This window comes from Urocampus carinirostris, chromosome 9 (genome assembly GCF_059441175.1).
Source record: "Urocampus carinirostris isolate Australia breed hairy pipefish chromosome 9, RoL_Ucar_1.0, whole genome shotgun sequence".
NCBI classification, from domain to species: domain Eukaryota; kingdom Metazoa; phylum Chordata; class Actinopteri; order Syngnathiformes; family Syngnathidae; genus Urocampus; species Urocampus carinirostris.
In genome coordinates, this window is record NC_142357.1 from 15604931 (window position 1) to 15618403 (window position 13473).

A 13473-nucleotide genomic window follows, 5' to 3' on the forward strand; every position below is an offset into this window, starting at 1 on the left:
GAGAAAAATAAGAGATATAGAAATAAAGGAAAACACAAGAGAGCTATGACATTGTGTTCTTCACAAGTGTATGGAAACTTTTGACCACAACTGTATGTCATTCATTTTGGTGTGTTCATTTGGGATTTTACTGTATTTTTCAACAATATTACTGTATTTGCCAGCTTGGCAGGAGATGAACAGAAAATAAGACATCTGGTCAAACGCCTGGACAAAGCATCAACTCAGTTGAAGATTACCAAAGTGATTACCAACAATCCCCAAGGTATCACCACAAACATCACCATCAACCACAGAGAGCTAAAACCTGTCACCAAATTTAAATATTTTAGAGTTGTCATATCACAACAGGGGTCAGAACCAGAAATCATGACCAGAATAGCTCAAACCACAGCAACTTTTGCCAGACTTAAGCCCTCTGGAACATAGCAGTGAAATCAAAGATCAGATTCATGCAAGCGCTGGTTACTTCTATCTTCCTCTATGCTTGCGAGACATGGACTCTCACAGCAAAGCTGGGAAGAAATTTCGGGCCATGGAGATTTCATGCTACAAGAAACTTCTAGGCAACAGCTACATAGCCGATGTGACAAACGAAACGGTGCTCAACACCCTCAGAGGGCAAATTGGAACCTGCAAAGAACTGTTATCAACTGTGCACGGATGGAAACTTCAGTGGTATGGTCATCAGGACTGGGCAAGATTTTCTTCAGGGCACAGTTCTGAGACGGCAGGAGGAGGGGAAGAACTTGGCCGACGACATCAAGGAAAGGACTGGTGCCAACCTCGCCACGACGCAAAAACAGGAACCGTCAACAGTGGAAAAAGCTGTCATTGGTGCCCCTACAACCCACATGGTTAAGGGATCCGTGAACCGTGACTGTATTTATTACCAGTTTTCCAAGTTTTACTGTACTTTTATCATGTTTTTATAGAAAAAGAACAAAAATAATACCTGAACAAAAAGTATCTGCAAGTGGAACTTTCTTTTACTATGTTCTTTTTTCTTTGTTTTGCAGAAATAACTAGATAAAAAATATTCGATTTATTTTGATGTTTGACGTGCAATCTTAAAGAGTTTCATCAAACAAAATAAGGTATTTAGTCATATATTTCCCTATAAAACTTCAGCAGATTAGTAAACAAAAGGTACAATAAACCGTCGTGTGCTGCCACCTAATATGCCAATTTCCTGCGGACCACTAGTTAAAAAACACTGCTCTAGAGTATAGATCAGGGGTGTCAAACTCATTTAAACTCGGGTCCCACACGATAGAACAAACATTCTCTTGGGGGGCAGACTAGTAGATTAGAGATAATGAAAAAAGAGAGAAAAAAATAAGAGAGAGAGGGAGAGAAAAGGAGAAGGTGAGGGACAAGGAAAGACAAAAAGGGAGAAAGAGAGGGAGAACTTGAGAAATTAAAGAGATAAAAAGAGAAATAGTGAGAGAGGGGGAAAGAGGGAAAAGGAAATCTGAAGAGGAATAGAAAGAGAAAAAGAGAGGAGAGAAAAGAGGAGAGAAAGAGAGAAGGGTAGAAAGAGATAAGGGGAAAGCAAGAGAGAAAGAAAAAGACAGAGAAAAAGAAAAGAGGAAGAGAGTAAAAGAAGGTAAAAAGACACAGAGAGAGAGAGAGACAGAGACAAAGAGGAGCAAAGAAAGAGAAAAAAGACAGAGTGAAAGAGAGAAAGATGAAGGAAGAGAGAGAGAGAAAGAAATACAACTAAAGCGTCTTTGTGAGAGGCACCTAGCTTTGGCAACATCAAGTGGACATATTTCAACCTGCAGCCCGTTTTTCTCTTACGCTTCCCTCAGCGTTATCTCACGGGCCGTATTGAATCCCCTAGCGGGCCTGATCTGGCCCGCAGGCTGCCTGTTTGACACCCCTGCTTTAGGCAATTGAACTCGTAGTGGGCACAAGACATCAACTCACTAATGATATGTTCATATGAAATTATCTTTAAGGGGGTTGTTCAAGGGATAATCTGAGAGCATTCAGAATTAATATCATTCATATTTTCCTATGCATTCTAATTTTAATTTAAACGATTATATGAGGTTTTAATGTTTGATAAATCAAATAATCATGGCACAAAAAATAGGTATTTTCTATTTTCAACTTAAAACGATTTGCACTAGTTCACTCATGTCCTTGGCTTGAAAAGAATAGAGCTACTGCATTTGACAAATTGGCCTCTCCTTGACGTTCAATAACAGCAAAGTCCGCTAGATGGCAGCCGAGCACCAACAAGGAAAATCTTAGTGCCCGATGACTTTCACAAGCTCCCTCGTTAGAAAAAAAAATCATTGAATTACTTCCTACCATTCGGGGTCGTTGCTAGCCATTCTCAGTTTTGTCCCCGGTGTTTATTTTGTTTTTAATACGCACATTTGTTTTGGTGTTAAATGTGGTCGCGTGCGGTCCGCTTCAGATTCTTGTTGCTGTTTTTAGGCCATGTTCGCACAAGTGTTCACTAAATTGCGAATGAGGCATAATCAAACATACCAAAGGGGGGAACCATGAGACTGGAGATAAGCCGGGGCACAAAGCAGATTCACCCATTTTCTCGGGAAAGTTGGTTTATGCTGCTATTGTATTTTTTCAACCCAACGGTTCCAAAACTTTTGCAGGCTGGTGCCTCCTTGGATCCCCAGTGTATTACTGGCGTCCCCCATCAACCATATTGAAACGCTAAACCTAGAGAAAACAGCACCATCTTCTGGCGAGCTTTGTTAGGGTTGCTTTCTGTTGACCATTTTACTTGCATCTGATTGGTCGGCGCTTATAAAACTCGAACAGTAACAATTGTGGTTGGCCAAAACTCCATCCCTCACTACAAAACCTTGAAAAAAACTGCACTACATTCTAACTTCTGACTTCAACTTCGGACTGCTGCCCCCGTACCGCCCCCCTGTCGCCCCCCTACAGCCTTCCGCTTCCTCACCACACCACAGATATTTCCACCGCCCCAGGGGGTCGGTCCCGCCCACTTTGGGAACCACTGCATATTATTGACACTTTTACCACTTAACACTGTTTCTTTTGGTGCCCTCCTGGGCACTTGATGCCCTACGCAGTGCGTTTGCGGGGCTACGGCCCTGCTGCCATTGCACACTTTTTGTTGGCACTAAAAACGCCTGCCTTTATTTCAACAAATTGAAATTATTCATATTCACATTACATATATCTAGTTGATTGAAGACGTTTTAGTGCAAATTAATACATTTGACAATGCCCCTTTGCTTTCTAATGTTATAATAATGCCTGTGAAATGATAAATATATTTATTGATTTTGGTAGAGCTACATATATTTAAAATGTATGAAATGGTTAGTATTACATCTAGAATTTATAATTAATTTCGTAGTTTTACTCAAATAAAATAGAAAAAGTGAACATTAGAAATCTTCATTACATCAAGCTGTTTTCTTCTAAATGTTCTCCTATTTAAAAGATAAGTATTATTTATTGCTGTCATCTAAACTCAATAACATTTTTTTTTCAAATGTGTATTATACATTCTAAGCCCCCACTGTGTAATATTTGACCACTAGATGGCCGTATTGTCGAATGCGAAAGAAAACCGGTGCCACAGTGCACACAGCATAGCAGCAAGTAGGGAGATAAACTTGGCGGTGACCTAAAAGAAATACAAAATTATCGACGTTATTTTAAATTAAAATAAAATAAGTATAAACTTGGTATTTTGCATAGTTTTCAAATCTATGCTAAAGTTTCTTGTACCACTAGAAGGCAATACATATTACACTTTGTCCCTTTAACAATTATGGATAAATAATACCACTTCCAGCAAGAGACCTTTACCCAACTTTTGAGTAGTCATTGCTATGTACTAATACTACTGGTAAATTACCTCAACTCCTGTCAAAAATTGATTTTCAAAGAAATGCGTACAAATAACATTGTCTCTAATATAAACGGCATGATAATATACTATTTATTCTCATGTTTTCTGTCTTGATTGCAAATCAGTCAATGTAGGGCAAAGAAGATGGCTATCATAAAATCACACAGCAAATGAATCTTCACGTTTCAGCTTTGTTTTATTTTACCAAAACATTCTTTTAATCTAGAGATAGATTGTCTCTGATTTTTGCGAGCAAATGAAATATTACAAATTGCACAGGGGCCTTTTTCTGTTAGAAGACAGTTTTATTGTAATGTGACATTCAAAAGAGTTGCAAAGTTGTTGACACAGCTGGGCAACACACAAACAAGTAAACATGCAAATCACACTTTTTCCCCTCCTAACTTGATTAATGACATTCTCCTGGACCTGAAATTGTTCCAAAAACAGAAAAGAAATGAAGAGAAAAAGAAATATAAGAGAAAATAACTGAGAGAAAAAAATGAGAGAGAACAAGAGGAAATAGATAAATAGAAAGAAAAATTAAAGAATGAAAGAAAGAAAGAAAGAAAGAAAAATGAAAAAAGAAAAATGAAAAAAGAAAAAGAAAGAAAGAAAGAAAGAAAGAGGGAAAGAAGTAAAAGACAGAGAAAGAAACCGAAAGAAAGAAACACAGAAAGAAAGCAAAGACAGGAAGAATAAATGAAAATCAGAAAGAAAGAACAAACAAAGAGGGAGAGAATGAGAGGAGGAGAGGAAGAAATGAATAAAGTGAGAGAGAGAGAGAGAGAGAGAGTAAGAGAGAGAGAGAGAGAGAGAGAGAGACGAAGAAAGAAATAGAGCGAGTGAAAGACACAGAGAACAAGAAAGAAAGAAAGAAAGAAAAAAAAGAAGAAAGAAATAAAGTAAAAAAGAGAGGGAAAGAAAAAAATGAAAAAAGAATGAAAAAAGAAAGAAAGAGCTGAAGCAAAATCCTGGGTTATTACCTCACCTCAACAAGTACAGGAACAAGAACAGTCCACTGACAGAACGTGTACACGCCAAGTACAAAGACTGATGTAAAAATAGGCAGTGAAGAGCATTAAGGGCAGTAAAGTGGCTGTGCCAAATGAAATCCACACAAAATCAGGTTTGCTGGCGCCATCTAGCGTGCGCTAACCGCGAGTGGTTTGAACTTGAACCCTCGTTTGATTAGTTAAATTCATGATTCAACTTCAGTTCACATGTAAAATAATTTGGCTTTGCGTACTGTTAAGATGGAAGGAGCTGCGCCATCTATCAAGATGCAAAGTCAAAGCCTGCTGGGCATACATGTCCGACAAAACACAAGCGTGGGCCAAAACAGACTAGCCCTTTGAAAAGCCAATGTAGACGTACGAGGAAACGCAGAAAACCCGGACCACGACAGAACGATGAATTTGCTCAAGCAACGTCCTTTAGGCTGGCACACAATTTTGATCCAACCCACAGGGAAAATACCACCTAAAAATCATTCCCTAATTTCACCAATAGCCAAACTTGCTGGGAGGGGCTAATTTCAGACACGGGGTCTGCTCAGCCAAGTGGAAATGCTTCTTTTAAATGCAACACTGCCCAGAATTTTCCTGACTAGCCCAGTAACTAGCTAGGTTGGATGTTGATTGGAGAGTCAGTCAAAACATGCCAGTGGGGAAAAATCCTTTTAGATTTGACCCAAAGCAAGAGGGATCGAAATTTGACCCCACTCATCCATTCATTGTCATTCTGGTATCCAGCATATGGTCACAGCGAGGACCTCCTTATCCCCAGCCACCTCGTTTGGGTCATTAGACCGGACTCTCAGTCAATACCAGGACACCCGAGAAACAGTCTCTGCAGCATGTCTTGGGTCATTCCCTGTGCCTGCTGCGGCTGGTAACACCTCTCCAAGTGGGTACCATGGGGCATTCGAATCAGATGACCAACACGTCTCTGCTGGCTTCGCTCAATACGGAGACGCACCATCTTTCCTGGATGTCCAAGTTCCCCACTTTTAATCTAAGGTAAAGCCCAGACACCCTTAAGAGAAAACTCATTCAGGCTGCTTGCATCGGGGACCCTTCTCGTGACCATTGGCAAAGGCAGCAATGTTAACCAACAGCTAAATGGTGAAGTCAGCTTATTGAAACAGAGTCTGCAGGTGAATGAAGGGAGGACCATGATGGCGGTAGTATGAGGGGTGACGGATAAAAGAAGGTGCAAAATTGAATATGTATTTAATGTGCTGTCATGGATGACGGCCAGAATTCTCATAACTTGGATTTATTTCTTGTATGTCGGGCAAGATGTTTATTCAAAAGTAATTATATCTAGAGTACCTTGTATGTTGAGGAACCACTATAGTTTTTCTAATTGGAAAAGAACGAAGAGAACTAAAATGGATGAGGAATAGATCTGGCTAACATCCACGGTGCAATATAAATAAATGGTAGGTTTGCAGGAAATGGAACCAAGTGGGAGAGTATCAAATTTAAAGAGAACAGGCCCCAGAACAGAGCCATGGGTCACCCCATCAATGACAGGCTGCGCCTTAGATTTGTAAGAGCTGAATGTTCTGAGTGATGTCAGAAAGGTTAAACCTCAACGAGGTTTGAGCTATATGAGTAATGACAATGCTGTTAGATAGTGTAAGTTGAGGGAAGAACCCAGAGGCTGAAGCTACGAGGTGATATGAAAAGGTTCAAATCTGACATTGTTGCTTCATCCTATAGGTCAGTTCTCATGCTAAGTACACGATGAGATCAAATGGGGAAAAATATATCCCCAGAAGGCAGCTTAAAGCTTCTTCTGGAACAATTATAAACAGTTCTAAGTAGCACTTGATGATGATGCACCAGAAAAACCAAAAACAATTATCAGCTTTCTTGGGTTGGCGTGTGTCACGATGAGAAAAGTGCTCAATCTCAAGACCCATAACAGACGATGACACACAATGGACACACAACGATCAATACCAGCTTCATGCATGTTTGTGAGCACAGGACACGCTTTATACATCAAATAAAATCTGTCAAATTATTGCAAAAACTCTAAAACATATGGCTTTGTGGTTCAGTCCCAAATGGTCTTTCTTCTCTGCTTTGTCAGCATCAATTCATAAAGTAGAAGATTTTGTTTTGCAGTTATGCCAACTTGTCTCAGCCTTTCATAGTCATAACCTACTTCTGTGCCGTTAGCAGCTTTTTGAGAGTGTTTTCTCGTCCATTGTTGCATTAACTGTCTTCACTGTTTTCACCGGGAATACACTAACAACGTGGTACTGGCACAGTGCTAGTCCACTTCTAGCATACCACCTATTTTTTTTGTTGACACAAGAGCCGAGGGATTCGCTGCCGTTGCCCCGCCACAATATTGCGGACGAACCAAACACCTGTGGCTGATACATCACTTTGGTAATATGCTAATGCTAATGTACCCACAATGCACTTTCGACACAAACCAAAAGTAAAGAAAAATCTTTGGTCACTTTGTGAAGGGTCACTCGGGGAAGATGCTTTTCATCATTGATTGTCTAAAGCAGGGGTGTCAAACAGGCGGCCAGCGGGCCGGACCAGGCCAGCTAAGGGATTGAATCCGGCTCGCGAGACAACGCTGAGGAAAGCGCAAGAGAAAAACGAGTTGCAGGTTGAAATATGTCCACTTGTCACAAACGCTCTACTTGTATTTCTTTCTCTTTGTCTCTGTCTCTCACTCTCTCCTCCTCCCTTCTTCTCTCACTCTCTCTCCCTTTCACTCACTCTGTCTCGCTTTTTCCCTTTCTTTGTTCCTCTTTGTCTCTTTCTCTGTGTGTGTCTTTTTTACCTTATTTTGCTCTCTCTTCCTTTTTTCCCTTTCTCTCTCTTTTCTCGCTCTCGCTTTCCTCTTTCCTCTTTTTCTCCCATTCTCTCTTTTTATTTCTCTTTGGATTTCTTTCTTCATCTCTCTTTTTTCCTCTTTTTTCTCTTTCGTTTCTCACTTTCTCTCTCCCTTTCTCTCTCCCTTTCTCCTTATCTCTTTTTCTGTGTCCCACCCTCTCTCTTTTTCTCCCACTCTCTTTCTCTCTCTTTTTCCTTCGCTCAAATCTACTAGACCGGCCCCCGAGAGAATGTTTGTTCTATCGTGTGACCCCCGGAGTTAAAATGAGTTTGACACCCCTGGTCTAAGGGGAGCACTCTACTAGAAACAAAACACTGGTCCTATTTTTAACAATACAATGGCATCCCTCCCTAACCCTTTTTGGGGGATATTTCCTGCAAAATTGGGTGCATGCTTTCACATAAAGAAATTCTTAGATTGAAATAATACATAAGAGTTTTGTGAATGATTCACATAATTGGCAAAAGGTGACCAAGATGGGCTTGTGCCTGAAAATTTAAGCTAGAAGACAAAAGAAGAAAAAAGAAAAGAAGAAAAAAGCATCATATATGCCTTTTGACAGAAGTTGGTAAAGGCAGGATGTTAATAGACACGTCCATCGCAACTTCCTGTTGTGCCCTTTCACACAGTATTTACAGTTCCAATCACAAATCAGGAGTGGACTTCAATCCCGGACCTTTCACACAACCAAAAGCTGCAAAAAAGTCCTTTGTACATTTAGAAAAAACGGTTTCGTACAAGATTTTTCCCGGGGAAATGATCTTCTTCCACTTGCAGATTATAAAGCTAATTCTAAAAATTATTTTTCTTATTTCAGGAACGTTTTAGAAACATATTTATAATAAATTAATACAAACTAAGGTATTTTTTTTCATTTTGAGTAATATTTTTAGTCAAAATAAAGAATGTACCTTGGCTGTATCCAATAGTTTTGCTCGCTTAAAAAAATACAAATTTTCCAACACTTTAGATCCCTACCAAGCTTTTGATTGTTTTCTGTAATATTCTTTTCTAATTTGAAGATATTTTGCGTTTCTTTTGGATTAATAAGGAAAAAAAGAATCTTATAGTGTTCTAGAAGATTGTAGATAATTATAATTGTTCTGATGAATACTTGCTTACTTATGTTTAGAGGAGGCAGACCCAAGCGCAGACACACGAGCTGAGTGATAAGAGTATATTAAAGGATAAAGTATTTTACAAAAAGTGCTCCAACTCATGTCAGGCAAAGTTTAGTAAATTCAGGATCCATCAAAGACAGGAATCACGGGGTCAAGAAACATACTTAGGTAGGGTCATCAAAATGGCAATCAACGATCAAACAGCTTCTTCTATTGGCACAGTACTTAAATACTGGGTTCCTTATTAGAGTCAGGTGCAAATGACAAGGAAAGGTGTGGGGATATCTGATGCAGGTATGCCCAGTTTCAGACTTTCCTCTGGGGGTAGGTGGCCCGCCAGATCCCGACATATTTTACTAGGATGAGATTAAAAATACTGAAGACAATTAAATGTGCTCATTATAGGTATGTTCATGCGTATTTGACTCCAAAAACAAAATACAATATCTTGAAAATGAGTAGTAGTTTGGTGGGATCAAAAGTGTGGTAAGAACTCATTAATTTTTTTTTTTTTTTTAAGTTAGCAAAATAAAATAGATAATACTTAAAATGAGCGAAATAATCTGCCAGTGAAACAAAAATGGACTTTTGAGTATGTTCGAGTCTGAGTTGACTTTGGGGGTCTAAATTTGAGCCGTGTTTGTTACTTACAGTTTGCAGTGAGCCCATACAACGCAACATTTTTCCTGATTCTTGTAAGATGAATTACAGCCAGGGTTACTACAGCTTAAGGCAAGATAAATTCAAGACTTTTGAAGACATTTTTATTGCCTTTTGAAATCAAATTTAAGACTAAGTCGACAAAAAACCCCACACAATTGAAACAAAGAAACAAAACAAAAAACCTTAAATATTTCTCTTTGCACAGGGCTTCTCTCTTGCCTTTATCTTCATTTATTTTTTCCCTCTTTGTAGATGATCAACACAGCATGTACTTAGTTATACTCAAGTAATTATTTGGATAACTGCTATTGACTTCTACTTGAGTAATATTTTTCTGAAGTGACAGTAATTTTACCTGAGTAACACACTTGGGCGCTGCAGTCCGGCGCCGAAATGCAAAACTTCGGCGCCACATTTATATTCTTCATATTCTTCTATCATAAAGAATATGCTTAGTAAACAATCAGTTTACTCCAAATCACTAAATCCAAATAAATGTTCACGGTAAAAGATGCGCCACTTCCTCTTTTCACCTCTACATCTCTTATGCCAGACATCATTTCCGCTCGTGGCTAATAGTTTACAAGCTTTACAAACGTTCTTTCCACTTTTTGGCCAAGTATTTCAATATTTGTATCTTGTAATGTGCAGAATATGATTTTCTTTTGGGTGCCATTTCGTTTGGTTTCGTTTCGCTGCACTTCGCCGCTGAAGTGTTCAGTATGGTACTGAACTTCCAAGTTCGCACTTCATTTGAGGGACTCAGCCTGAAGTAAATCCGAAACTACTAAAAGGCACACTTCGAACTTCAAGTTTACTTTTGGCCCGGTCCCTTAAATCAAGTTAATCGGTCAGGTTCGAGCTTATATACCTGCACGCCCAGTTGGGTTGGATTTTTTTAGGCCCGATCTTACCTCTCAGAGTCAATTAGTAAGACATCAGACAAATGTAACTAAACGTTTTTGGCTGAAACAAATAAGAATCTTATTAATGTATTCACTGTAGGGTAAATTAAACAATATATGTGTGTCTTTTCATTTTATCAATTTAGATTCGCTGAGGGTGATGTGACCTTATATTCAACCCATTAAAACAATGTATGGTCTCACTGCACTGCTTCTGATAAAACCCAATGTTCCAAACATAGCCTGCTATCTTCAAAGATTGATTTTCTCGTTAAGTATTCTCAAGATAGCAAAACAGCATCTGGCCATCTGTGCTTGAGTTTAAATGAGCTGGGTTATTTTCAAACAGATACAGTATATCCTGATTAAATTGTCTGAGAGAAGCTGGTTTCATTTCAAGTCATATTTTGTGTCACAAGCTGTGTAAAGGTCACTGTTGTTCATTGTGTTTAAACTCATGATCCAGCTGTCTTCAATGATTGATTTCCTAGTCAGATCCTGCTTCACACTCTCACGACTGGAACTACATAAAAAGGTGGAACAAACAGTGACTAACACACATTTAGGCCGGTGTCCTTCTTGCAGGAAGAAAATTCACTCCGATCCAAACTCAGACTTCTGTCTTTTTATTTTACATGTGGGTGGACTGAACTAAAGTAAAGGTTTAGATCCCACATTCACATTTAAATACCTTCGAAAATTGGATTCAAGACATTTTAATGCCAATTAAGGCCTTATCATTAGAATAATGGATTCAATGCCTTTTATGACTTTCCGCAGGAAACCTGTACACCTCAATCTACTCCCTACCCAAAGAAACGTTATGTTTTGTTGCAACATGTAAAGAGGTAAAGTGTGAAAGGAGCGAGACCAAGTTTTTAAAATTGAGCAGATGGACATGCATTTAGGAGTAATTTTTTCAAGTGAGTCAGAAATTGGGGCTGAAACCAGCACAAAAGACAACTTTAGGGAGTATTAAAAGGGTTCGAATGAGTGTGTTCATATTAAGTCTTCTTGATTGAAATCAAGATTCCATTTGGGGTGGAAACTTTTAGATAGAGTAGGAAAAGGATACTCACGTAGAAAACACGTTTGCGTGAAAGTACTCAAGGTAGCAACGTGACCTTTGCGATTGGCGGCGGGTTCAGCTCATTCTTTTAGCAGAGTTCTCGATATACGCTGCTGGCCTCACCCATCGAATACAATGGTCAATGTGGCAATCTTTGTTTGTCACCCGGCCAGACGAACCACTGGAAAAACCATGGCAGGCATTTCCCGCGTCATCAAGGCACGTGTTTGGAATAAAACAATAAGCATTCTACTTTGGTTGCGTCTGCCTCGTTACAAGCGACGACCTAAAAACCTGATAGCATCCAATCCATTACAAAAACAACGTGGTGGGGCAGTTTCAAAAAGAAAAGAACCTAACCAGAAACTTATAAAATAGGCAGTGTGAAGCCTCCAACAGTTTGGCAAGAGGATCGACCCCCGAATGGGAATTCTTGTTCCTGGGGTTCTTTTTCCTACTTCTTGAACATGTCCTGCAGCGGGCCAGGCAGATATTTGAGGACAGTGTCCAGGATACTCTCGTCGTCGTCTTCGTCATCGTCACCACAACCCCGGGGGATTGCCTTCTTGGGCCGAGTCAGCGAACCCTCGCAGGCCTGCTCCATGGCTGCCTTCTCTTCTGCTTCCTTCTCTTCCTTTTTCTTCAAGCCGTACTGAAAAAGAGACACAAAAAAGACCCATTAGCTCACTCAAGGAAAACCTCACAAATGTAACGAGCATTTGATAACAGTAGCCTTAGCATCCATCCGTCCATTTTCTGCGCCACTTATCCTCACTAGGGTCACGGAGGTACAGGAGCCTATCCCAACTGACATCGGGCACTGGGCAGGGAATCCCCTCAATTGGTTGCCAGACATTCACAGGGACAGACAACTCACTCGCTCATTTGCACCTAGGGACAATTTGGACCTGCCTATTAACTTGACATGCACGTTTTTGGAATATGGGAGGAAACCGGAGTGCCCAGAAGAAACACATGCAGGCACGGGGAGAACATCCAAACTCCATGTAAGGAAAATTATAGTTCAAATGTGCCTTTTATACTCTTTTTTTGTTCTATACTCTTATACTTTTGTACTCATATCTTTTTATGTTTATATTTTTATAGTATACTTAGTAAGTGTTCAGTTTTACCAATTTGAGTTGCGTTCAGAGAAACGCACCTTCAAGGTCGAAAGAAAAAAAGTTCTTAGACTCCAAGTATGCGTCTCTCATTAAAAAGCTAAAACTTGAAAGGCCACTAACAGTACTCCTCATGCTGGCTTATCCGTTAAAAATCTTATCAAACAATGAAATACTTTGGTGTCCAAGACTTCTCATGCTAGCCTATCACATAAATAATTTTACTCCCAGGCAACCACAAGACAAAGGAAGTCTCTTAATGGGACAAAGTTTTACTTTCCTTATTGCTCATTTATTAGCAACCAACATTATTATTCACTGCATTTAAATATGTGATTTCTGTCTAAACCAATCAGTTTTGTTTCCTGAGTTCATACGATCTCGTTTAAACCATTCAGATGTGTTGTTTCATACTTGTGTTCTCCAATAAATGAGCCTCCTGACATGGGCGGAGCGTTGTTTCTTCATGATCTGATCCTGGAAGAGCAGGCCTCCGATGGAAGGGCTATCAAAAACCTAAATCTCCGACTCTCAGTGTGTTCTTCTCCTCATCCTAATACAATCTCAAGTTTTAACCTTGACACTCCACACGGGGAGGCTGCTGAAACTGGAATTGAACCCTGGACCTCCTGCTGTGGCGGCCAGCCTGTGCCCAGTTCTAAACCAACAAGCTGCCATGCTTTAGCATTAGCTGTAAGAATAAGACTTGTCATATTTGCATTTATTTTTTAATGTTATGCTGGCATCGAAATTAGCAGCAGGCTGGTGTCCTTCGTTAACCCTTCCAAGACGCACAGTAATCTCGAGCTGAGGATTTTCATCCTGCATTGTGTTCTGTATTCTGACTGGCTAA

General features: G+C 39.7%; 1 protein-coding gene across 1 annotated transcript in view; it reads right to left on the reverse strand.

Moving 5' to 3' along the window:
- Positions 1–4045: 4045 nt before the first annotated feature.
- LOC148359416 (complexin-2) overlaps positions 4046–13473 on the reverse strand; it is a 28641-nt gene continuing 19213 nt past the window's right edge. Inside the window, exon 4 of the mRNA XM_088344650.1 lies at positions 4046–12151. Coding sequence (XP_088200776.1) covers positions 11954–12151 — 198 coding nt within the window. The 3' untranslated portion in view covers positions 4046–11953. The remainder of the gene's footprint in view (positions 12152–13473) is intronic.